Source organism: Dromiciops gliroides, chromosome 3 (genome assembly GCF_019393635.1).
Source record: "Dromiciops gliroides isolate mDroGli1 chromosome 3, mDroGli1.pri, whole genome shotgun sequence".
NCBI classification, from domain to species: Eukaryota; Metazoa; Chordata; class Mammalia; order Microbiotheria; family Microbiotheriidae; genus Dromiciops; species Dromiciops gliroides.
The window spans coordinates 505,494,210-505,520,740 of NC_057863.1; the positions used below are offsets into that span (position 1 = coordinate 505,494,210).

A 26,531-nucleotide genomic window follows, 5' to 3' on the forward strand; every position below is an offset into this window, starting at 1 on the left:
ATGGAATACATGTTCTTCCTATCTCAAAATTAGGAAGAAAGTACTTTGTAAACTTTAAAGTGATTGCAATAACACTTGAGATGTTCTCGTCATTATTATTACTGTTACTACCACCATCATCATCACCATTGCCATAGAATGAAGTCCAAAGTCTTTAGCCAAGTATTCAAAGTCCTCCAAATCTAACTCCTATCTACCTCTCCAGCCTAATCTTCTGCTACTCCCAGACACCCATTCCCCTTCCCCCAACTAAATTCCCACTTTTTGTTTCCCACTGAGGCCTGTGCATTTTTGTCTCTGGGCTTCTGCCCGTTACCCTTCCTAAACTGTTCTCCCCTCTGCTCTCCTTGTTATACTACCTTTCCTTCAAGACCTAGCTCAACAAATCCAGAACACTGTACACAGTAACTGCAACATTGTGCAATGATCAATGTAATAGACTTGGCAAGACTCACATCCAGAAAAAGAACTATGGAGTCTGAATGCATATCAAAGCATATTATTTTCATTTTATTAGTTGTTTGGTTGTTGAGGTTTTGGGGGTAGTTTTTCCCTTTTGGTCTGATTTTTCTTTCACAACATAACTAATGTGAAAATATGTTTAACATGACTGTGCTGTATAACCTATATCAGATTGCTTGCTGTCTTGGGGAGGGGGGAGAAAAGGCAGGGAGAAACATTTGAAACTCAATCTTTACATGTAATTGGGAAAAAATATTAAGGAAAAAAATTTTTAAGAGTATTAGAAAAAAAAGACCTGGCTCAAAGCCCACCTTCCCCTTGATGGTTTTCTTCAGCGATTCTTTTCTATTCTGAAGTTCCAATAGAATTTATGGCCAATTTCATTCATCTGGCATTTCTCAAATACCTACTTGCACCTTTCTTTCCTCTACTCAATTACAAACTCCTCCAGGGAAAGAATACTTTTTAATACTTGGGATGGCCAGCCACTTTGCACTTAGTTTCTCTGATAAATGTCTCATTTCTAAAATATAAGGAATTGAAATCGTGTATACCCTTTGAACTAGCAATACCCCTACTAGGCCTATTACTACAAGAGAGATCAGAGATACAGGAGAGGAAACAAATGCACAAAATATTTAGAATAGCACTTTCAGTTGTAGCAAAGATCTGAAAATAAAGTAGGTGCTCATCAACTGGGAGAATGGCTGAACAAATTGTTATATAAATGTAATAGGATATTAATATGTCATAAGAAATAGTGAATAGAAAACTCAGAGAACCACGGGAAGATTTCCATGAATTGAGGAACAGTGAAGTAAGCAGAACTGATAGAATGATTTATATGACTACAATAATGTAAAGGAAAACTACTTTGAAAAGCTTAGGCATTCTGATCAATGCCCTGACCAACCACAATTCCAGAAGGCTGAAGATGAAGCATGGTTTTCACTTCTTTGAAGAGAGGTGATAGACTAGGGGTACAGAATGGGGAATGGATACTACGACATATCAATATGTAAATCTGTTTTACTTGACCACACTATTTGTTAGGAGGGTTTTTAATACAGGGGTGTTATTTTGACACAGAGGTGAACTGGGTTTACCTAAGATGAAATGTTAGAAATGAGAGTCAAATAACATTTACTAAGTGCCTACTACGTACCAAGCAGTGCTCTATGTTCTGCGGATAAAGAATAAACAAAAATAGTTCTTTTCCTCAAGGAGCTAACATTCTTATGGGGAGGGGAAAACACAGTTGCAAACAACTATGTACAAACAAGACATACAGGATTAAATGGAAATAGCATAATCAGGGAAAGCACTAACCTTAAAGCACCAGGAAAGGCTTCCTTCAGAAGGTGGGATTTTAACTGAAACTTGAAAGAAGCCAAAAGTGAGTGATGAGAAAGGAAAGAATTCCAGGCATTGGGGATAGCCAATTAAAAGCCAATGTGGGGGCGGCTTGGTGGAGCAGTGGATAAAGCACCAGCCCTGGATTCAGGAGTACCTGAGTTCAAAGCCGGCCTCAGACACTTGACACTTACTAGCTGTGTGACCCTGGGCAAGCCACTTAACCCCCATTGCCCCGCAAAAAAAAAAAAAAAAAAAAAAAAGCCAATGTGAAGAAACCAATTAAGTATCTGGGCTAACAGTAGACAGGCATTTAAAAATACTATGGGGCACTTACTAGGTGGCACAGTGGATAAAGCACCGGCCCTGGATTCAGGAGGACCTGAGTTCAAATCTAACCTCAGACACTTGACACTTACTAGCTATGTGACCCTAGGCAAGTCACTTAACCCCAACTGCCTCACCCCCCCAAAAAAACCCAAAACAACCAACAACAACAAAAATACTTACTGAATTGAATTGATGACAATATGTTCTGGGCCCCCACCAAATGACACCTGGTCAGTTATTATTATTATGGCAATGGTGCCCCAGTTCCAGAAGTCCAAGGGAAAGACATACTGCTTCCTGTTCAAGTCCAAGGTGGTCCCCCAAAAGGAATCTGAATGGGATACCTGGCTGGACTCCTTGAGGGGACACACAGGCAAAGGGAAAATGCAGCCCAGTGGTAAAAGTAGATAATGGGAATCAAAATACCTTAAAGAGAGACTCTTGGCTAACTAGCTGTGAGAGCTTAGACAAGCCTCATAACCTCTCAATGTTATAGTTGATAGTCTAAGAGCCAAATGAGAGATTATATTGTAAGTGAAAGCATTTTTAAAAGTTAAAATGGGGGCTGCTAGGTGTCGCAGTGGATAAAGCACCGGCCCTGGATTCAAGAGTACCTGAGTTCAAATCCAGCCTCAGACACTTGACACTTACTAGCTGTGTGACCCTGGGCAAGTCACTTAACCCTCATTGCCCTGGGAGGAGGGGAAAGTAAAAATAGCTGGGTATTGTGGTACATGCCTATAATCCCTGCTGGGGGGGGGGGGGAGGAGATGAAAGCACCAGGTCTATCACCTATGTAGTGGCCCTCCAAGAGCAGAAGTAGGGGAAGGAATGAACCATCAGAATGATTAAGGAAGGGCAAACCAGCTCAAGTTGGAAATGGATCAAGTCAAAGTTTCCATGCCAACTGGGCTGTGAGGGGCCACTGTGCCTTCTAGCCTGAGTGAGATAAAGAGACCTAGTCTCAAGAAGGGAAAAAAAAACATTAAAATACTATACAAATGCATAATCATTCAGTAAACAAACATTTATTAAGTGCCTAAAATGTGGCAGACACTGCACTAAGCACTGGGGATATAAAGAAAGTTAAAGAACAGCGCCTACTCTAAGGAGCTCACAGTCTATAGAGGAAAGGGAGGAGAGCATTCCACATATAGGAGACAGCCCGTGAAACTGCCCAAAGTTAGGAGATGAAGAGTCTTGTTCACAAAACATCAAGGAAGTCACTATAGAACTATTTCTTAATGTCATCTTAGCTTCATTATAGTATATCTACAAGCGACTTCAGCAGTCAGCTAGTCTGACCCCTTCATTTTACAAATGAGGAAACTGAGGCCCACATCTACAAAATGAGATTAGACTCAATGCCCTCGAGGGTCTTACCAGCTCTAAATATATGATCCTATGATACCAGAGATGTTAAGTGACTTGCCCAAGGACAGACAAGTAAGTCTGAGAGGTAAACTTAAGCTGGCTTCTCTGACTCTAGGGTCTATATTCCTTCCACTGTACTATTCAGAGGCCTATCATGTCAGTTGAGTTGGACCTAGCTAGCCCTTTGTCTAGGAGTGCTTCAGAAAGGACAAGTTATATTCATTTCCCCTAGTTTTGTCCCTGATGACCCTGAACTAAACCTGAACTCACCTGGACCCTTCTAGTGAAGGAGCCTTTGATATATCCCAATTCCTGAGCTATTACTACTCCAATATAAGCTACAATGAGAGTCTTAGAGTCTATTATCATCAGTTAGTAAATTTTATTAAACACCTACTGTATGCACAACCATGTGCCAGGGAAAACAAAAATTTGGATGAGAACCTCATGGAGCTTATAGTGCAAGTGCAAACAAAGACACAAAGGAGGACAATTATGTTATGCAATAGTATGTAAATGAACTGGATAGATACAAAAGGCAATACTACTAAGTTCAGCTTTGGTATGATTTCCGCTGTTCCTACACTGTAGACTAGATACTACTAGTCCCTCTCCCCACCTTCTCTTGCTACAACCCCAGTGACCAAGATTTTTTTCCTCCTCAATATAGATTTTGGACCATCCCTCCCTCCTCCCTTTCCATTACATCCTCCAGTTCTACCTATCCCCTAAACAGGGTGATCTGAGGCTATAATCACAGGACTGCCTCTTTCATTCAGCATTGCCTTAGCATTCTCTTCTACATCAATCTCTCACAGGAGGCCAGGCAGACTTCTTTCTGACTATGTAAAATGGGGACAGCTTCCTGGAGAGTTCCCATTCCCAGTACTATGGATATCACTATCACTCTATTCCTGGGGTGGGAGCCAAGATGAATACTTTGGGGGGGGGGCAATGAGGGGTTAAGTGACTTGCCCAGTGTCACACAGTTAGTGCCAAGTGTCTGAGGTCATATTTGAACTCGGGTCCTCCTGAATCCAGGGCTGATGATTTATCCACTGTGCCACCTAGCTGCCCCCAAGATGAATACTTTTGACAAATAAGTCTATAATTGGTGCTGACTGACTGATCTCAACCCCATCAGAAACAAGAGACAATTATAAGCCTGGGGCTTACTACAACCATTAGATATGCTCAAAACCAAGCATTACAGACCACTCAAGACCCTCCCTAAGAGCAAACCCAGGGACTGGATTAGAGAAGCATACTGGTATTCCTAGAGTATTTAGGTTAAAATCCTGCCTCTAGGGGCAGCTAGGTGGCGCAGTGATAAAGCACCGGCCCTGGATTCAGGAGTACCTGAGTTCAAATCCAGCCTCAGACACTTGACACTTACTAGCTGTGTGACCCTGGGCAAGTCACTTAACCCCCATTGCCCCGCAAAACAAAACCAAAAAAAACACCCCACAAAATCCTGCCTCTGCCATTGGAGGGGGAATGACAACAGGTGCCAGTTGAAAATGAAGCTATTTGTTAAATTTTCAGTGTAACGCTTTATACCTCAGAAATGACAACAGTTACAAACTAGGGAAATTATTTTTTTGTTGTTGATCCTCTAAAACTTTAGAAAGTGATGGATAAGATGTTAATAATGAAGATAAAGAGAGATGATTACTAAACATTTACCAACACATGCCTAGATCTTTGGCAAGTCACTTTACTTTCCCGGATATAACCTCTAAGGTCCCTTCTAACTCTTAAATCTATGACCCTACAATCGCACCACTTACCACACCCACTACAGAACCTGACATCTAAGACAACTTGCAATGTGACCTAAGGCTCACATGCTTTCTAACTGGGTCTCCTACATTCCCTTTCTATTCCTTTAGACTGCCTGTTTGGCCTCATGATTGGTCTCTCCTAGGAATTTAGAAACTTTAAAGCTAGAAGGAACCGTGGAAATAAGCTAATTCAACTACCTCATTTATTAATATGGAAACTAAGTCCCAGGGAGTAAAGTGACTTAGCATTAGGCTCACACAGCAAGTTAACTGCAAAACTAAGCTAAGAATCCAGATCTCCTGACCATGTGTTCACAGTTCTTTCCATTCCAGCATTCTGCCTCTCTAAAAGCCAGGCACTGAAGATACTGAAAATGAAGACTGATCATGGAAGGAGCTCTTGGTCAGGCTGGAGGCAAGGAACAAAAGTCAGGTCAGGATAGGGCCACTTACTGTTAGACAGGCTTTTTAACTCACAAGAAGTATAGCTGGCTCACTGCCTCTAACAAACTGAAGCAACCACAGGTTTCACTTCTATTTTGACTCAGAGAAAGCTTGTGCCCCAAAGATTGTCAAGGAAAAGACGAACCCAGAATATAGACAATCAAGGGCTAAAGGGCTCCTACAGGATGGCCAAGAATAGTACAAAGTTTGGCTAGGACCCAATGGGTTCTTCCGTAGAGGAGGATCCAGGGCCTAGGGGACATGCCACACAAGTGCCAAGACGTTACTAGGCCAAGCCATACACCATGACCCTTAGTGCTTTGTAAGCAGGGGGTGTTACTTTATATCTGTCCTCCACATCCCCCAATAACCCCGGAACTAAGGGTTACTGAATAACCCAGTCAGATAGAGGGGTAACTTGGCTGATTACAAATTGTAAGCTGGGGGAGCTAGGTGGCGCAGTGGATAAAGCACCGGCCCTGGATTCAGGAGTACCTGAGTTCAAATCCAGCCTCAGGCACAACACTTACTAGCTGTGTGACCCTGGGCAAGTCACTTAACCCCAATTGCCTTATTGGGGGGGGTGGGGGGTGGAACTTTACACTAGAAATGTTTCCAGAGTTAGGACAAAAGGAAAAATCTAACTCAAAGTAACAACAGAGAGGAGAGACCTTGATCCCAGTAGATATGGGAGGGTGGGAAATGGGAAGAACAGACTCAGCTGTGCCAGGTCCTGTACATGTTAAGCTGGCTCTCCCTGCTAGATTCCTTAACCACCTTCTGTCATCTGGGTCAGCTCAGCTAGTATGTCAAATCGTGAAATCTTTCTCCCTTCCTACCTGCCGGCAACATAGCAGCCAGGGTTGCCCACTACACTGTAGAGTGAAGAGATTGGAAACAGCTGCCACTGATGAGCAGCTGTGGTTGAGTAGCCATGTGTCAGGCTGGAGTAAATATGGCTACAGGAGACCTGGGCAACTGCCAGAGAGGAAATTAACTCTGTGACCTGTCCCTAGGAGTACCTGTTCCAGTAGTCAGCAATTCTAGAAACTGAAAAGAAGAGATACAAGGCTGAGCTCTGCTAAACCTTTACATACTAAGCCCCAGGGTCAACCAGAACAGCTTCCTAAAGGGAGGTTGTGTGTGTGTGTGTGTGTGTGTGTGTGTGTGTGTGTGTGTGTGTGTGTGTGTAAAAATTATAGCACAAACTAGAGTAAACCCTAGAAGACAAGCAGAACCAGTGGCTCAACCTTTAGTTCACCAATACAAATAAAGTGGAAAGAGATTTGTAGTCAGTCTAAATCCAAGCTTTGCAACTTGGGGTCTCTATTCCAGTTCAAAATCCTGAATTCTCAGAATGATTCTTCTTAAGCCAGGGCAGACCAGCCCAGGACTGGAAAGGCAGCCCAGGTAAAAGGGACAAGATCTTTCTGGGCCAATCGGTCCAGAGTATGCTCAGTCACCCTTTCTCTTCCCCTAACCAGAACTCTTGTCCAGTCTATTCCTACCGGACACAGAACCAGGCTAGATAGAGAGGTCCACAAGGCCTAGCCCTGAACACATCCTTTCCCAGAAAGGTATAACGAACAAAAGAGAATTCAAGATTCTTTTAGGTAGGTTCAGAGGAAAGCAAAGAAGATAATATCAGTAACAATAGCTAGAGCTTTAATTAGTATTAGACCCACTTTACAGAAGAGCAATCTGAAGCAGGCAGAGGTTAAATGACTTGCCCAGGCACACACAACTATTAAGTTCCTAACTCTAAGCCCTGCACCACCTATGAGGAAAATTTTGAAGAACTAGGAATGATTACTTTGTCTAAAGAAGGAAAGGCTGAGCTGGGGAGAATCTGAATCATGAACTATCTGCGTCTCAGTCAGGACTGTCATGAAGACATGACCAACTATACCTCATTTCCATCCAGGACAGAATGAAAGAACTTCAGCTGAAGCTTCAACATGAGGTTTCAGCTCAAAAAACTAGGAGAACTTAGAAGACAATGAGAACTGGCAGGCATAGGAACAGGTGACAAGAGACTGAGTCACTGACTCTTCAGATGATCAATCCAAGGCTACCAGGGACCTAAGAGGCTTTCCAGTCCAACTCCCTCCTTTCATAGATCAAGTATCCCCCCTGGAGAGCTTTAATTTAAAAAATAGGATAACCTTCACCTCTCTGGGACAAAGGAGGGAGGTATCTATTTTGAGGCCAGGGGATGATAAGATGACTTCTTATGATTCCCTTCAGAATTCTATGGAAATCCAAGCTCTAAGCTCCAACCTGTGTGGGCATTCCCTCCCATCCCACCCCATACACTGTACTCAAACCCTACCACTACTATGTAATAGAAAAGCTCTTAGTCAGTCAATCAACAAGCATTTATTAAGCACCAACTATGTGCCAGACATTGTGTTATGAGCTGAAACAGCTCCAGCCCTCCAAAAGGGCATTGTAATGGGAAATACATGTACAACATATATACATATACATGTGTGTGTGTGTGTGTGTGTGTGTGTGTGTGTAGGATATACACAAAAGAATACCAGCTAGTTGGAAGAGGAGAAGCACTAAAGCCTAGTTAACTGTTTTGGAAACCAGGCCACACAGTCTCAGATTCATAGGCCTCATCTAGATAAAGGATCTTCACTACATACCTCATAGGATTGCTGTAAAGAAAGTATTTTGTTAACCTCAAAGCACAATATGTTATTTTTCAGTCATATCCAATTCCTCATGACCCCATCTGGGGTTTTCTTAGCAAAGATACTGAAGTAGTTTGCCATTTCCTTTTCCAGCTCATTTTACAGATTAAGAAACTGAGTCCAACAGGCTAGATATGAACTCACAAAGATGAGTCTTGCTGACTCCAGTCTCTGCACTCTATCCACTATGTCATCTAGCTGTCCCCAAAGCACAATAGAAATGGGTAGTTATTATTAACATCACTTTTATTGTTTTCATCACCACCACCATCATCCTAGGAGAAAGAAAGCTCACAAGCACTGACTGTTTCATTTTTGCCTTTTACTCCCAGTTCTTAACATGTTTCCTTGCACATAGTAAATGCTTAGTGTTTGTTGAATTTGATTATAATCATTACCTATCCTGGAGAGTACTTATGAATTCATTCATTCATCTATTCATTATCATTTCTTAAGAACCTACTGTGTTCCAGGATAAAGCAAAAAGGCAAATGTCAAAGGAAAATAACAAATAGTTCCCATGCTCTGGGGGTTTCTCATTTCCCTCTTCAGCAATACCACTGACTGCCAGCACAGCACAGCACAGCACAGCACAGCCTAGACTCTGCTCAATCCCCTCTCAACTCTCATTTCAGAAGAGAGAACCATCAACTTTCACACCCAAATGAAGACCACCCCTTTTCCTGTAGGGCCATCATAGCTTTTGGTTCAGGGCAGAAGAACAAGATTTGACTGGGCCAGGGTACACACCACATAGTCAGTCACCACCCCCAGCTTCCACAAGTAGCTGTGAGGCCCCAGACACTTATGTATATGAATCTCTATGCTGAGTGGAATAGAAAACAGGAAGTTGGGGTGGGGGAGGAGAGGAGAGGAAGTACAGGAGGCAGCTGATGGAAATGACTTCCTTCAAATCACGGGAGAGTTGGGGTGTTGGGGACTGGGGACGCATATCCACGAGTCCTAACCCCATCAGCCTTTCCACCTTTTCATGTGGAAATCTGGCCAAAAGAAGTCCCTCTCCTTCCTCTTCAGAGCACCCCATGACTATTAGGATAGAACTAGCAAGGCCTTATCAATTAGGTAAAGCTGTGTCCTGGAAAGAATGTTAGACTTAGAGTCAAAAGACCCAGGCTGAAATTCCAGCTCTATCACTTACTGCCTCTGTGACCTCAGGCAAGTCACTTAACCTCTCTGGCCCTCGGTTTCCTGGTTTCCTTGTTTGTAAAATGAGGGAGTTGGACCAGATGAAATCTAGGTCCCTTCCAGTTCTGAATCTGCGATCCTGTGATCTTCAAAATGACCACAGAAATCAAAGAGGAAACCAGTATGGCCCTTATCTGAGTTCTCTAATATGAAATGATATTCAGTAGTCTGGCTTTCATTTATATCAGCTGTTCAGTCTCTGCACAATAGTTAAAATGGGCATTTCCAGTCTCTAGCTATGCCCATCTTACCTTCTTCCCTCTTGCCTTCACTGCTGACCTCAGTGAAATTCTTTCTTTCTCCCTCCCAAGTCATCTCCTGTCTAAACTTTTATGCCCTAAACCCCTATGGAGATAGGCTGGGAAAGGCACAGGCCAAAAAGACAACACAAATATCGACCACACAGATCTTCAGAAGCATTCCAACCAGCTCAGCCCCAGATGGCGGTGTGGCAGGCAGGCAGCCAGTCAGGCTCAGTATGAAGGAATGCCAAGATCTTCTATTCCTCCCAGCTGAGACTAGATGCCACCTAAGATGGAGACCAAAAACATGGAGGATCAGAGGATCAGAAACTGTCGGCCTGCCCCAAGTGAGCATCATTTACATACAGGGAGAGTCTCTTGGAAAATTGTGTTTGAATATTAACTGACTTTAACTGGTTCTAGTTACTCCTGCATAGAAGAGGACATTTCACACTGACTCCAACCAAACTTTCTTTCCAGCTTGTCTAACACTCCCATAAACTAAGCCTATAAACCACACTGAAACTTGACTTCTAGTCCTTAAGAAACCTTAAACACACCTGGCACTTGCAATGTCAGGGGCTTGGGACATGCCACTCCCTAGGCCAACATGTTTACTTCCTGCTGGCACCTTCTTATATCCCACTCCCCTCCAATTTTTCACAAGGCATTTCTATCTACTAAAATTCTACTAAGCCTCAATAGCCCAACTCAAAAAGTCTCTACCTCCTCAGGCCTCAGAATTCCCCGATAGTATAGTATACATATCCTGGAGCTACTTACTACATTCTTCTTTGTATAGCAGTTATTTAAATGTAAATGTGACTTCCCCAACAAGAGGGTAACTTTGAAGGCAGGAGCTATAAACATATGCATTTCTTTAATACCTCCCCCACCAAGTTTTAGCACATTAGATGCCATGAATACTTGTTGAATGAACAAATGAATAAATTGAAGATGAGATAGCTAGCTAGTGTTTAAATAGCTAAATTTGCAAAGAGCTTTACATATTTTATCTTACCACAACCTGGAGAGGTAGTTGCTATTATTCTCATCCCCATTTTACAGATGAATAAACTGAGGCTGTGAGAAGTTAAGGGACTAGTCCAGCGGCAAGATTCAAACTTAATTCTTCCTGACTCCATGGCCAAACTATCCACTGTGCCACCTAGCTGCCTCTAGCTAAGTATGCCCCCAAATAATTCCTAGAGAACACAGGGGCCAAGAAAACGGGTACACCCGGACTACTGGTATTTGTATGTGAGAGCAGAGGGGAGAGACAAAATAATTGTATGTTGTGCTTGGAGACTTCAAATTTCCATTTACCACAGGTGCTTCTCTATCTTCTTCCTGCCCAAGAAAATGTATTCCACTGAATGGCTGGGTTCAGGCCTTTCTTTACCTTCCCTTCTTCCAACCCCAAATCTTCCCTTTAGCTCTTTAGCCCTCTTCCAAAAGAATTTTTCCTTCCCTTCGAAGTGCATCCCTGCCCATGCCCCGGACAGAGCCATTTACCTGAGAGCAGTAAAAAAGAATGAATGAAGAATTAATTATCAAGGGAAATAACAAAAAAAGGGAGGGATAAAGGAGGTCTAGCACTTCCAGACTTCAAATTACATTATACAGAAGCAATCATGAAAAGCATTTGGTATTGGCTTAAAAATAAAAAGTAGATAAAGGAAAAGTCTAGACAAGGGAGAATGAGGAACAATGGAATTCAAGTATAAACCAACTACCAAACATTAATAACTTAGGAAAGAACTCCTATTTGATAAAAAAAAAAACAAAACTATTGAAAAAAGTGGAAAGCAATTTAGGAAAAATTTAGCCTTAGGCCAATAACTTAAACTATATTCCAAAATAAATTATAAATGAATTTGTGAGCTTAACTTCAAAGATTATACCATTAAAAAACTAGAAGATAAACAAATCAAATAGCTATGGGTAAAAAAAAAAATAGCTATGGGTAGGGCAAACATTTAAGAAAGGATAAAGGCCAAGATAAATAATAAATTTTCAAAGATAAAATAGTTAACTTTGATTATGTGAAACTGAAACACTTATACACAAAATTTAAAGGACCTGGGATCAGAAGGGAAGCAAATAAAAAAATCCTTCATATCACATTTCTCAAATAAGGACTGGATATTCAAGATATTTAGACAACAAATTATAACAAAACCCAAACACTACCTCCCAGTATAAGTGGTCAAAGCAGTGAACGAACAGTTCACAAAAGAATTGCAAACTATTACCAGCCAAAGGAAAGAATGCTCCAAATCACTAATAATAAGAGAAATAAACATCAAAACCACCCTGGGGCTTTACTTCACACCCAGAAAATTAGCAAAGATTACAAAAAGACAGCGGTGGTCAAAGTAGGAGGGGTTGTGGGAAGATAAGAGGTGAATTAATGGAATCATTTAGAAAAGCAATTTGGAATTATGCAAATAAAGGGATTAATATGTCCATACCCTTTGACCCAGAAATTCTACCACTAGTTTATACCCCAAGGAGGTCACTATTAAGAATAAAGTACATTTTGTGGTGGGAAAGGACTGGAAACAAAGTATATAATCCTTGTGTGTGTGTTGGGGGGGGGGGGGTTATGGATAAACAAATCGTGATACATTATGTAATGGAATATTAAATTCAATGCTTCTGGAGTCAGGAAGACCTGAATTCAAATTCAATTCAAACACTTACTAATATGTGATCCTGGGTAAATCGCTTAGCCTTAGTCAGTCTCAGTTTCTTTAACTATAACAGAGGGATGATAATAATAGCACCTACCTTGAAGGGAACAGTTGTGAGGATCAAATGAAATAATATTTGTAAAGATCTTAGTACAGTACCTGGCCCTCAGTAGGAGTTATATACGTATTCCTTCTCCCCACTGCCCCCTCCCCCAAACAACAAACATGACAAATACAGAGAAGTAGGAAAAGATTTACAGGATCTTATACAGTGAAGTAAGCAGAGCCAAGAAAACTATACATAATAACCACAAAAATGTAAATGGAAAGAACCACAAAAGAATTAAAAGTGAATGTTGCAAAACTAGAAGGAACAAGCCAGACTCCAAAGAAGGCTCCATCCCCATGCGGTCCCTTTGCAGAGCAGGGAGGTCTTCAAGTTTAGTACATTGCACGTATTTTCAGACGTTTTTGATGTATTGGTCAGTTTTGCTGATTACCCCCATTTTTTTCTTTCAAATGTTGTTATATGGGATAGCACTTTGGGAGTTTAGCAAAGGGAGGGATACTGGGAGTAAAAAGAGATATCCATAAAAATTCATTTAAAAAAAAAAGCTCTTATTACTCCCTTACTATGTGCAAAGAAAAGAAGCAAGCTTAGCCTCTTGCCTCATTTTAGGCTCCACTTATTTCAGTCTGACCACTAGACCCATACACCAATATACTTACTGTGAGAGGGCATCATAAGAAAAGAGTTCTGGATTTGGTGGTAATGACTTTGTAGCTAAAGTGGCTGAACGGTTTCCTTAAACTGGTAACAATAACCATTATTGCCTTGTCACAAAAGTGTTATGAAATTTCAAGTTGGATACTGTGTGTACAACATTCCATCACTGTAAAGCTTTATATAAACTTGGGTTTTGATGATACCACTTATTTGGCACAATGCAGAATTACCACGTATTTTTATCTTTTGGGGGCTGTGTACATGACAAGGACTGTGCTAATCTCTTGCATCTCTCACAGCCCCAGTTCTGTCCTGTCCATAGTCACAGGAGGCATGAAATATTTGTGGTTTGATTCTAATTCACTACTCTTCAGAGTAAAATATATCCCCCTGCCACCCAGCCTAGTCAGATGAAAATCTTTGTGATACCTAAAGCTCTCCAGAGAGATCCTACAAAACACCCTTTAAGAATCCTATCAGTAAATTCTTCCTTTTCTTCTTCTATCCCAGATCTCCACTGCTGATTATTTCTTCCTTCAAAGGTCTGGAAATGTCCATCAGGTGAATCTGATGGGCTTCCCTACCAATTCTCTCTTCAGTATTCCACCCAAGCCACACAAGAAAATTCAATGTAAATAACTGCTATTGGGTTGAAGGTCCTGCCTCCCTGCACAGGATTTCAGAGTTGATCAGACCTGTAACCTGATCTGGCAATAATCAAGCTGCCCTTAATTAGTTTTTTTTTTCCTGGGCGGGGCAATAAGGGTTAAGTGACTTGCCCTGGGTCACACAGCTAGTGTCAAGTGTCTGGGGCGGATTTGAACTGAGGTCCTCCTGAATCCAGGGCCAGTGCCTTATCCACTACGCCACCTAGCGGCACTCCCCCCCCAGATTAGTCTTTACAAAAACCCAGCAAAGGCATGACTCCCCCATCAGTGATTGTCCCTAGGCTCCTTCCAGGGATGGAAGAGGGTGGAATAACTCGCAATTCATTCCCAGTGATCATACAGAAACAGTGTGGGTAGGTTCCTTTTCCTGATCTGCAGATTTGCTGCCAGGGTTCCTTTGGGCCATCCCCGGTCCAGGGGATGAAAAAACAAACAACAAACAAAATTCCACCTTCCTCCGGAGTGTTGTTGAGGTGGTCGGTTTTATCCAAAAGATCCTGGGGATCAAGCTGGAGGGAAAGATCTAGATAGCAATTCCAGGCTCCCAGGGTCACCACACCCAAGTTCCCAGGCCCTACTGATTGTTTCCAAAGGGGGTTAGGTGTATGTGAGATCAAATCAGGCCCCCATGCAAATAACATCTAATTCTAGAATTATGTCTGCTTCTTTCTAACTTGTAAATCTTCCCCAAAGCAGGATCCAGAATTTATTTTATATGTCTAGCTATGCTTATGGACTGTAACAAAACATTTGTGCACCCTAGCAAACCCTAAAAATTGAATCCCTCGGTGCTACTATCTATTGGAGCCTTTTACCTTTCCCAGTAACAGATGGACTTTATCATCAAGAAATAGATACCTATGAGCTCTAGAGCAGGGCTTCTTAAACTTTTTCCACTCGTGACCTTTTTTCGCCCAAGAAATTTTTATGCAACCCCAGATATACAGGTATATAAAATAGGTGTCCATAACCTTTTACTTTTGCCACATTTTTCCTCACCCCCACATTCGGTTACTAGACCCTATAGGGGGTCTCAACCCACAGTTTAAGAAGCTATGTTCTAGAGGGTTAAAACACTTTCATTCATCCTACAGATGGGCTCCCTACCTTGCCAGACACTAGTCCCTAGTTCTGCCTATCTCTCTAACTCCCGGTGAGTCTAAATCCTCTGAAATTTGACAACTCACTTTGACCATCTGGAGACTTGAGGAGATTTGTGAGGTGAATATTCTGGCTGAGAAATACTGGAAGATCAGGGGTCCGTAAATGCTAGCAGTGTGTGCACATGTATTGGAAGGAAAGTCTAGATTGAAGATCTTGCCCTACGACTTCCGTGAGAGGCAATGTGGGGTAGTAGAAAGGTGCTAAACAACTAGGTGGGGCAGTGGATTGAGTGCCTGGTCTGGGAGTCAGGAAGACTCATCTTCCTGAATTCAAATCTGGCCTCAGACTCTAGTCATGTCACTTAACCCTGTTTGCCTCAGTTTCCTCATTTGTAAAATAAGCTGGAGAAGGAAATGGCAAACCACTCCAGTACTTTGCCTAGAAAACCCCAAATGGGGTCACGACTGAAAAAGACTGAACAACAAAGGTGCTGAATTTTGGCCTGAGCCAAAATCCAGATCTTTGCTATCTTGTGTGATCTTCCTCTGAACACTTTCCTCAATTGTAAAACAGAGATAATATACTATTGACCTTATAAAGTTTTTTTGAAGAAAACACTTTGTAACTAGATAAACGTGAGCTGTTGTTGTTGCTGCTGCTGCTTAGCCAACTTCTAGTGGTGGCTCAATTAGATGAAAGATGTCGTTTTTCGGAAAAGAGGTTTGTCCTTCCCGCTCCCCAACCCCCAGTGGCTAGGGGAGCCAAATAAGTTGAATTAACCAAATACTGGCAATTAGTTTGGTGAAAGCCAAGCAGAGAAGCAGGAGCGACATTTCAGCTAATAAATCTGCTCTCTGTTGGGATGTTCTTGCTTTCTAGTCAATAGACCCAAGGCTCCAAGGCGAGTCAATTCACATCACATCTGCTTCGACCCTCCACCTTCACCTTACCCCTCCTCCCCCATTAGAGTTTTATTCAATCAGAGGCCAAGAAGGACACCAAAGAACTGGCCAAGCAGAACTCCAGGGAGCCATCTCAAGCACTTCCACTACAAGCCTGAGTTTCCCTGCGAGCAGGTTGTGAGTCAAAGATAATAGCCTAAGTGCTTGGATATCAAACACAAGGGTGCACATTACCATCACACACACACACACACACACACACACACACACACACACACACACACACACACACACAGAGCAATTCCAAGACTCTGGCTCCGACTGGCGGAGCCGCACTGTCTCCTTGAGACAGGCGATCTAGATACCTTATCACAAAGCTTGAGATTCTCGAGCCAGGGGAGGTCACGACTAGGAAGAGAGAGGCCAGACGTTTGCAGGCTCCAAGTTACCGAGCCCCGCGGACGGCCCCCCTACCCCTCCCCAGAAGCCCCACTCACCAGCTGTCCCTGGAGAAGGCGCGGAGGAGCCAGATTCCGGGAGCTAGGGAGCTCCGCATAGTGAGCAGACAAGGGGACCGGCCACTACCCTAAAGCAGAAGAAGAAAGTGCCGGGAAGGCAGGAAAACTTATAGCACTAAAGCTGCTGAGCTGGGTTTAAATGCACCGCCGGCTCGGCCCGCCCCGTGCCCCAAGCCAAAAGCTAGCAAACCCGGCCCCCTGGCTTTGTCCCGCCCCTAGACTGTTCCCCCAGGGGCTGGGTCAGGGCCCAACTGCCCCGCCCTGGCACCAGCCCTCTCCGCTCCCATAACCCTCCTCCGCATCCCTACCTCCTGTCCCAACTCGGGTTAATTCCTTTGGCCTTTACTTTTGTCTCCCAGACTCTGAGGCCCAAGAACCTGTGATATCTGCCGGGCTTCAACCTTAACTGACCCCGGCCTCTCCCATTCCACCCCAGAACCCCTACACTTTCTGAACTAGCTATTGGGAAGCCTAATAAAGAAAGCCCGCCTGCATCCCCTTTCTCAGAAAGTGCTTGTCCTGCAACCAGCTCCATTTCCAAACCCTCCCCAGAAAAGCAAGGCGCAGGATGTTGGGACAGAGGAAACTAAGGCACAAAAACCGGGGTTTGGAAAAAGCTGACTTCTGCTATGATTAAAGTGGGATCAGAATGCTCAGCTTTGCCCTAGTCCAGGGCTTCTTAAACTTTTTTCCACTAGCGACCCCTTTTCACCTGAGAAATTTTTATGCCACCGGGTATATACAGGTATATAAAATAGGTATCCATAACCTTTTATTGTTGCCAAATTTTTCGCGACCCCCCACATTCAGTAACGGGGTCACGACCCCGTTCAAGAAGCTTTGCTCTGGTCGAATCATTGAGCTGAAGGCCATCTACCCCCACCCCCCACCTCCCCGACAATTTACAGATGAGGAAACTCAGGCCCCCGAAAGTTAGTGTGTGTACTTCCTCATGGCTGATATAAGAATCATTACTCTTGACTCTAAAACTCCGAATGAAGGGGGTCAGGGACACCAAAAGAGGTTCCTAGGGAGAAATGCATCTTTTTTTTTTAGTGAGGCAATGGGGGTTTAAGTGACTTGCCCAGCGTCACACAGCTAGCAACTGTCAAGTGTCTGAGGCTGGATTTGAACTCAGGAACTCCTTAATCTAGGGCCGGTGCTTTATCCACTGCGCCACCTAGCCGCCCCGAGAAATGCAGCTTTAAAGTGGATTATAGACTGTAGGGAGGAAACGTGAAGCATTTAGATCTGAGGCTGAGTCCCTACACCGCAGAAGTAATGGTAGAACAGGCACATAAATGGAGACTGTCTGCACAAATATGGGGTGAAGAGGAGAGAAACAATTTGCTACTTTCCTCTCCTATTCCCCCTCTCCACCATCCCCTCCTGTAAGTGCCAGAGGAAAGTATATTGAGTTAAAAAAAATAAACCCAATTGCAAAAACTCTATCCATCTGGCTTAAAGGCCCTGAATGATGAGTTTGGCTGTCACTAGCCCCATAGGGCCAAGCAGAAAAAGAATATTAAAAGTTATGAAAACCATTGGGTAAACACCAGACAGGTAGGAGCATGGGCATAGAGGTAGAAACAAAAGAAGCAGTCCAGGAACAGGAGCTGGTGGGATAGGTAGGAAAGAGTGAACAGAACAACAGAACTGGGACGGAGGCATTGAGGAAGGGAGGAATCAACAGTAAAACAGGAAGGGTCAGGGCAGAAAGGAAGAAAAGGAAGTTTAAAAAAAAAAAAGGATTCTCTTCGGAGAGAGGGAAGATTGCCTAGCTTTGAGTCAGCAAAAAAAAGCCTAGAGGAAAGTAAATGGGGAAGAGGGGTGAGGAAGACATGAGGAGGGGCAGGATACATCATTTAGTAGAATACTGGGCACTTGATTGCATGAAACAGCTTAGTGCCAATAAAATCAAAGGAAGATTGAAGATGAAATAAAAGTGGTCCAGAAAGGTTGGAGGCTGAAGCTGTTGGAGAACTTGGCCCTTGGGAAAAGATTTTGGAAGAATAACACAGCTGGAACAGCAGAATTATAGAAATAAAATTCAGAGGACTCACCCAGACATAAGGTGAAATTCTGAATATTTTAAACTAGAAAAAAGTTTCAATTCCCCTTCTTCTTGTGCTAAGAAACCCTCTAACCTCCCTGGGCTTGTTTTCTTATCTGTAAAATGGGGGAGTTGGGCTTCCTCCTGTTTTTGTTGTTGTTGTTTTGTTTTACTTAGCAAGGGAGCAACAATATATCTGTCTCAAACACCGAGATTATTAGCACACATAAATAAAAACAGAAATTATATATAAATCTTTAAAGTCTTTAATTATTTTAGATCTTTTGACTAATTTTTTAAATGGCTTAGTCAAGGGACAGCTAGGTGGTGCAGTGAGTAGATAAAGCACCAGCCCTGAATTCAGGAGGGCCTGAGTTCAGATGTGGCCTCAGACGCTTGACACTTACTAGCTGTGTGATCCTGGGCAAGTCACTTAACCTTCATTTGCCAAACCCCTCCCCCCCCAATTTTTTTTAAGTAAACTACTTAGTCAAGTGGGTACACACATTTCCTTTTTTGTCCTCAGTCCAGTAAAACGCTCATTTATTGTGGATTAAGAAGGGGAGGGAGAGCCTTTATCAAGTGCCTACTATATTCCAGGCACAGTGCTAAGCACTTTACAAATAGCATTTTATTTGATCCTCATAACAATCCAGGAGGTAGGTATTTATGATCCCCATTTTATAGTTGAGGGAACTCAGGAAGACTGAAGCTAAGTTTCTTGTCACTTAGTCATAGAACTAATAGGGTCTAAAGCCACATTCGAACTTAGGTCTTCCTGACTCAACACCAAGCACTCTATCCATTGCACCACCTGGCAGCCTCAGAACCAGGATGATGTGAGTTCAAGTCCTACCTCTGACACTGCTGGCTGTGTAACATTGGGCAAATCACTTAATCTCTCAGTCAACCAGGCAATTCACCAAGGCTGTAAATTGCAAAAAAAGTCACTGACCTACTTAGGTAGAGGGAGTTTTCTCTCCAGACAGTTCCCCATTCCAGTGAAATCATAAGACCTGTCCTCAACTCTATAACTAACTCTATAACTGGCTACAACTAATACAGTGACCATCACCAATGTATCTATGATGATATAGATAGGAATAGGGACCCTAAAAAAAGCTATGGTTTGGGTTTGTTATTCAGGGTTCTTAAGCAAGTCAGTTCCTGGAGGGCAGAAACTTTTTATTTCACATTGTTATTTCCATGATTAGCAAGGTACATTGTACATAATAGGCACTTTAGTTTCATGTCTGGTCATAGCATTGCAGTGACACTAGGTTCTCAAAGGCAATGCCAGATACCACACACTCTGGTAGCACAAGATGGAAAAAAAACAAGCCTGACAATGGCCCATGTCAGGAATCTGTCATCCAAGTTCTAACCTAGGTTTGGAGAAGTCTTCAAGAGCATCTGAGTGTGAAGAAACCCTTCTTGACCAGCTACATTAAATCTGGGGTTTTCCTTATAGAGTCTTTCTAGGCCTGGTTGATCGCTAGGCAATGAAGTGGGGGGTGTTGTTTTTGTTTGTTGTGTGAGGGTTTTTTTTTTGGCTGTAGCCACTCATTAAACTATCTACTAAGGCTGTTGTCTGCATTTGTAGAATTTGTACCTACATGGATGAAATTACAGACCCTTGAAGTCATGATGTGAAAGTGTGTTCATTCAGATATTATCAGCATTAAATGATCTCATCTCTTTTGTGCCATTGAATTCCACCTACCCAGTGCTCTTGACAGCTGAATGGACAAAAGTGGGTTTGATTCAAATGAGTTCTAAATCCAGGAGGGAAAGCCTTTATAAAGAAATGTGACTAGATGATGTGGCTTGTCAAAAGGAATATCTGGCACAGTGGATAGAATGCTGGCCCTAGACTCAGGAGGACCTGAGTTCAAATGCGGCCTCAGAACTTTATTAGCTGTGTGACCCTGGACAAACCACCTAGCCCTCTTTGCCTCAGTTTCCTCATCTGTAAAATGAGCTAGAGAAGGAAATGATAACCATTCCAGTATCTTTGCCAAGAAAACCCCAAATGAGGTCACAGAGGTGAACATGACTAATCAACTAAAAACCAATAATCACATATGTGAATGTACATCTATATCTATATCTATCTATCTATCCATCTATCTATAGTCAGAGACATCATTGATAGCAAATATCTGTGGAAGCACACTAAAATGAGGCAATGCTCTTGGAAAGGAGTGGGATAAGTCAGTTTATTTCAGTGTACTGAAGACAGGGTCTCTTTACCCATCCATAAAATGAAAGAACTGGACTAGATCGTCTCTAGTCTCTTTCAGGAATAGATCTTTTTCTCCTGAATTCTAGTATTACATAGCCAATCACCTCTGAGACATCACTATCTCTATTAGCATCTCAAACTCTGCATACTCAAAACAGAACTCATCATGTTCTTTTGGCTGTCTTCTTCTCCTCCCCAAAATTCATCTCTCCTCTAGACTGCCCCTTTTCTAATGATGAGACCATCATCATCCCAGTCACTCAGGTTCCCAAATTCAGCCATCCTTTGACTTTTCTCATTCTGTCTTCCTCCTTTCCTCCCTCATATTCTTGGGTAAAACTATGAGAGTGGGGAAAAAATTAAAATTTGGTAGTGAGAGAAGTGAAGGACTCAGGTAGAGTTTCAGGAAACTTTTGATTTCTCTAGGTAGAGTTTAAAGGGGAAATGGTAGTTTAGAATCTCTCTGAAGGATGGAAATAGGCTATCTCAAGTCCCTAATTTAACAAATTTGAATGACTGGTTTTGAGAAAGGGATAGAACTCCAGATTATCCTTTCCATCTCCTTGATTTTACTGAGTCCCAGAGAAGCTGTGGTCTACCCAAGGTCACATAGCTAGTTAATAGAGCCATGAAGAATCCTGGTATCTTTACGCTTAGTACAGTATTCTTTTGGATCATGTCCTACCCTGTCCCACCCCTTATTCAATCAACTCCAGTGGTTTCCTGTTGCCTACAAGATCAAATATAAAATCTTCTGTTTGGCTATTAAAGTTCTTTATAACCTGACCTAACCAACTTTCCAGTCTTTCTGGATCTTACTTTTTCTTCCCTCCCATCCTCCATCCCCACACCTTTCAATCTAGGGACATTGACTTCCTTGCTGTCCATTAAACATGGCACTTCATCTCCCAGTTCCAAGCATCTTCAATGGCTATCCCCCACGTCTAGAATTCTCTCCCTCTTCACTTCCACTTCCTAAGCTTCCAGCTTCCTAGATTCTTCCTAGTTTCCCTCAAGTCTTAACCAAAGTCCCATCTTCTAGAAGAAGCCTTTCCCCCATACTACTCAATTGTAGTGCCTTCCATCTGAGATTACGTCTGATATACCCTGAATATATCTTGTTTATACATAGTTGTTTGAATGTTGTCTTCTAAATTAGACTGTGAGTTCCTTGGTGGGGATTTTGCCTTTCTTTGTATACTTAGTATCTAGTACCTGGCACAGAGAAGGTCCTTCTTGCTTGTTGACTTGATTCCTTCCACTAAGAACCTCTAAAAGTTCTTAGCTTGGTAGTTCTATAAACCCGGGAAAAGTGGAAATCCTCCTGAAATATGGATGAATATTCTTCTTTGAGGATGTCTTCTCAGGGCAGCTAGCTGGCACAGTGGATAGAGCACCAGCCCTGGATTCAGGAGGACCTGAGTTCAAATACGACCTCAAACACTTAACACTTACTAGCTGTGTGACCCTGGGCAAGTCACTTAACCCTCATTGTCCTGCCCCCCCCCCCAAAGAAAAAAAGAGAGATTATCTTCTCCATCAGTAAGATCCCCTTTGTTAATAAGGGTTATTAAGCAGATGTTTCACAAGTTTCTTTCAGTACCCTCAGCTGTGAAACACCTTCCCATCTCTAGAAGGTTATGAGAAAATGTGCTTCCCCTTAGACAAGGAAATCAAAGTATTGAGGTATCTTAAACTTAAACCAGAATTCATTATTCTCTGCAAACCCACCCTCTTCTGAACTTCCCTATTTCTGTCAAAGGTGCCACCATCCTTCCAGTCACCTGGGCTTGCAACTTCAGTGTCATCCTTAACTTCTTATTCTCACTCACCCCACATATCCAATCTCATCAAAGAAATCTTGTCATTTCTTTCTCCACCACATCTCTTGGATTTGTCCCTTGTTTCTGCTCAAGGAGCCACCACCCAGTTTAGGATTTCATTGTCTATCTCCTGGAGTAAAGCAACAGTTTCCTAATTGACCTCTCTTCCTCAAGTTTCCAACCCATCCTCCACAAAACTGCCAAAGTAATTTTCCTAAAGTATGAGTCTGTCCATGTCATCAACACCTCCTACTTAATAAGCTACAGTAGTTCTCTACTACTCCTAGGACCAAATAGAAACTCCACTCTACTCTTTGGCATCTAAAGTTCTCTCAACCTTGCCCCTTCCTATATTTACCATGTTAGAACACCTCACTCTCCTTATGTGCCCTATTGTCCAGACACACTGGCCTACTTGTGTTTCTTAAACATAACACTCTCCATGCACTATCTCCATGCTTAGAATACTCTCCCTCCTCACTTCCACCTCTCATTTTCCTGGCTTCTTATAACATTTGGCTCCAATTCTACCTTCTGTGGAAGGCCCTGCAGTACACATACCTTCCAATCTTATATTATCTTCTATCTACTCTGTATCTTGTATATACCTATTTATGTACCTGTTAGAATGTCCTCTTAGTGATTAGTTTTTTCTTTGTTTAAGGCACAATGCCTGACACACAATAAGCAGATGCTTATGAATTCATTGATCAAGCAGGGCAATGGCCTCCCCAGAAACATACAGTGTTAACAGTTGTATACCAGCTGTCCTGCCAATCCCCTCCTCAATAGCTTCCCCATTCATAAAACCAGATTTCTCCTCAGCACCCGGGCCCATGTGGAAACTGTGTCTTGAGGAATTCTAATATTTTGCATCAGCCTTTGAACATCTAAGGGGTGCTAGAAGGAACTTCTCCATCTTATTCAGCCTCTTCCCTAGGTTGTCAGCTGTCAGGAAAGAAAAAAAAATTCTTGGTGTAGCAATCATGGAGTCAGAGGAGCAGGACAGGGAAAACTTGTTGGGCAGCCAAAGTCTGAAACTAGAACTCGGAAATCAGAGGCCTATATCTTCAGGAGAATCGTGAGGCTTCTCACAGGACAAGAAGCAAGCAAGGCTGACTTGATAAGGGAAATCAAATTAAGGTATATAAATGTAATAGAGCATTACTGTGCTGTAAGCAATAAAGAAGCAATTTCAGAGAAAGCTGGGAAGATGTGTATGAACTAGTACAGAGTGAAGTGAGCAGAACCAAGTGAACAATTTATATTATAATATCAATGCTATAAATACAAATGATTCTGGAAGACTTAAGAACTCCATGATCAATCACCATGATCAATCATGAATACAGAAACCAATGATGAAGAAAGCTACCCATCTCCTGACAGAAGCAAAGGATGATTATGAAGAATGAAACACAGATTTTTGGACATAAGACAATTTGGGAACTTTTTTTTTTAATTATGATTGCCTTATAAGAGTTTCACTTTTCTTCTTCCTCTCCAGTGGGGTAGGGATGATGAGAGGAGGTGGAGGGGAAAAATTTAAATGCTTGACAATAAAAAACCAAAAATCTTTTTAATGTAAAAAACAAAGATAAATTCTGAAGAAACAAAATTTAGAGGAACTTCTAAACACACAGATTAGTAAGGATTAAAGGAATTCCTACTGCCCATATATGTTTAGAGCTCCAAATGCTGGTGACTATAATGGTGAAAACAAGTGAAAGAACATCCCAATTCTCATGTCTCCCTGAGGTGGACAAGCATCCTTATTGTTGCACTTCTCTCTCAAATTTTCTCATTAACAATGTTCTTTAATACATTATACTCACCAATGTGAAAAGCAAGGAATGAAATGACAAAATGTATCAAAATGTTTACTAATGGTGGCAATGTCTCTAAACGATACGCAAACCTGTTTAATTTCTCTTAATGAGAAATTGGGTATCTTCCTCTGGGTATCAACACCTCAAACTCAACATATCCCAATCTAAAATTATCTTCTCCTCCACCCTGCTGCTGCTATCTCTGTTTCTGTCAATTACCACCATTTTCCTGGTTAGCCAGTAGAAGTTATCTTTGGTGCTTCCCTTTCTCTTGGCCCTCATATTTTACCCATCACTAAGTCCCTGTAATTCTAAATCTAATATGTGTTAAACACATTCTCTCTCTTCCATTTTCATTTTTGACTGAAAATACTCAGGTCACTATTACTTCTTTTTTGTTTTTGTTTTTGATGGGGCAATTGGGGTTAAGTGACTTGCCCAGGGTCACACAGCTAGTAAGTGTCAAGTGTCTGAGGCTGGCTTTGAACTCAGATCCTCCTGAATCCAGGGCCAGTGCTTTATCCACTGCACCACCTAGCTGCCCCTTCACTATTACTTCTTACCTGGGATCATTAAATTCCCAACTTCTCTCTCTACCTCTAGTCCCTCTCTTCCACTATCCATCCCACCAATTATTGTTCGACTACTTTTTACAAGGGTAGTGTAGGGTCCAGGACATAAAGAATGGAATAGGGGCGGCTAAGTGGTGCAGTGGATAAAGCACCGGCCCTGGATTCAGGAAGACCTGAGTTCAAATCCAGCCTCAAGGCACTTGACACTTACTAGCTGTGTGACCCTGGGCAAGTCACTTAACCCTCATTGCCCGGCCAAAAAAAAAAAAAGCACATATAGTCACCACTTGACCAATCAGTATCTTCTTCACAGAGACTGTGACCAATGAATAATGCTAGTTAGAATAAAGAAGGCTCTTTGCCAAGTACCTCATATAACCTACATGTATAAATATCAGAGGGAAACAGGAGGGAAAGTGTGGGAATTCAAAGCAATTCACAACGTCTGACCACAGGCACAGACACACTGATCCCCCTGTAAGTAAGTCTCCTTTAAATAAATTCTCTCTTTCACCCTGGAGCTGCCAATGTCTTTCTTTGGTATAGAGTTTTCATCTGGGTACAGGGGCATTACATAACTGAGCCCCAGCTGGGTCTGTAATCAAGGAAGACTCATCTTCCTGAGTTCAAATCTGGCCTTAGACACTGTGTGACTTTATCCTGTTTGCCTCAGTTTCCTCATCTGTAAAATGAGCTGGAGAAGGAAATGGCAAATCATTCTAGTATCTTTGCCAAGAAAACTATAAATGGTGGGTTACAAAGAGTCAGACAAGACTGAAACAACTGAACAAGTGCTGTTCATGTCACTTGTTTGCTCAAAATACTGTAGGTGTGTCCTGCCCCACCCCCACCGCACCCCCACCATTGCCTATGGAACAGATTAATAAGATCATAGATTTAGAGCTGGAAGAGTTTTAGAGGTTATTGAGCCCAATCCCTCATTTTAGAAATAAAGAAATAGAGGCCCTGAAAAGTTAAGTGACTTGCTCAGAGTCACACAGCTAGTAAGTGTCTATGGTCATGCAATCTGAGGTCCTCCTGGCTGTAAATCCAGTGGTCTCTCTACTACACCAGGTTGTCTCTCAAGTCATATTACTTAGTCTATCATTCAAGGTCCTTCACCATCTGGTGCCACACTTGTTCTCTGATTTATCCCTTCATTTACCCTTCAAACCAACACTTCTGGACTATTTGCTCTTCCCCTAACACATTGTTCATTTCCTACCTCTAAGCTTCTGCTCACACCATTCCCTATATATTCTTGGGAGGTTACATGGTATCATGTAGAGAGTCCCTAATAGACTAGGTTCAAGCCCTAGACCTGCCACTTAGTAGCTATATAATATCAAGCATGTTTCCTCATTCATTTAATAGGAATAATAATGGCTGCCCCCCTTAGGGTTGCTATGAATAGAGTGTTCTGTAAGCCTTATGTAAATTTGAGTATAGTCAACTAATAGATAAAGGGATAGGAACTAAGCCAGTGATTTTGGTCAT

The 26,531-nt window shown here is 42.2% G+C and overlaps 1 protein-coding gene across 2 annotated transcripts in view; it reads right to left on the reverse strand.

Moving 5' to 3' along the window:
• The window catches only part of SLC37A2 (solute carrier family 37 member 2), a 30,935-nt gene extending 14,330 nt beyond the window's left edge, over nt 1-16,605 (reverse strand). For both annotated transcript variants that reach the window (XM_043995724.1, XM_043995723.1), the window contains exon 1: nt 16,492-16,605. In XM_043995724.1, the coding sequence (XP_043851659.1) occupies nt 16,492-16,550 (59 nt within the window). In that variant the 5' untranslated portion in view covers nt 16,551-16,605. The remainder of the gene's footprint in view (nt 1-16,491) is intronic.
• Nucleotides 16,606-26,531: the final 9,926 nt, after the last annotated feature.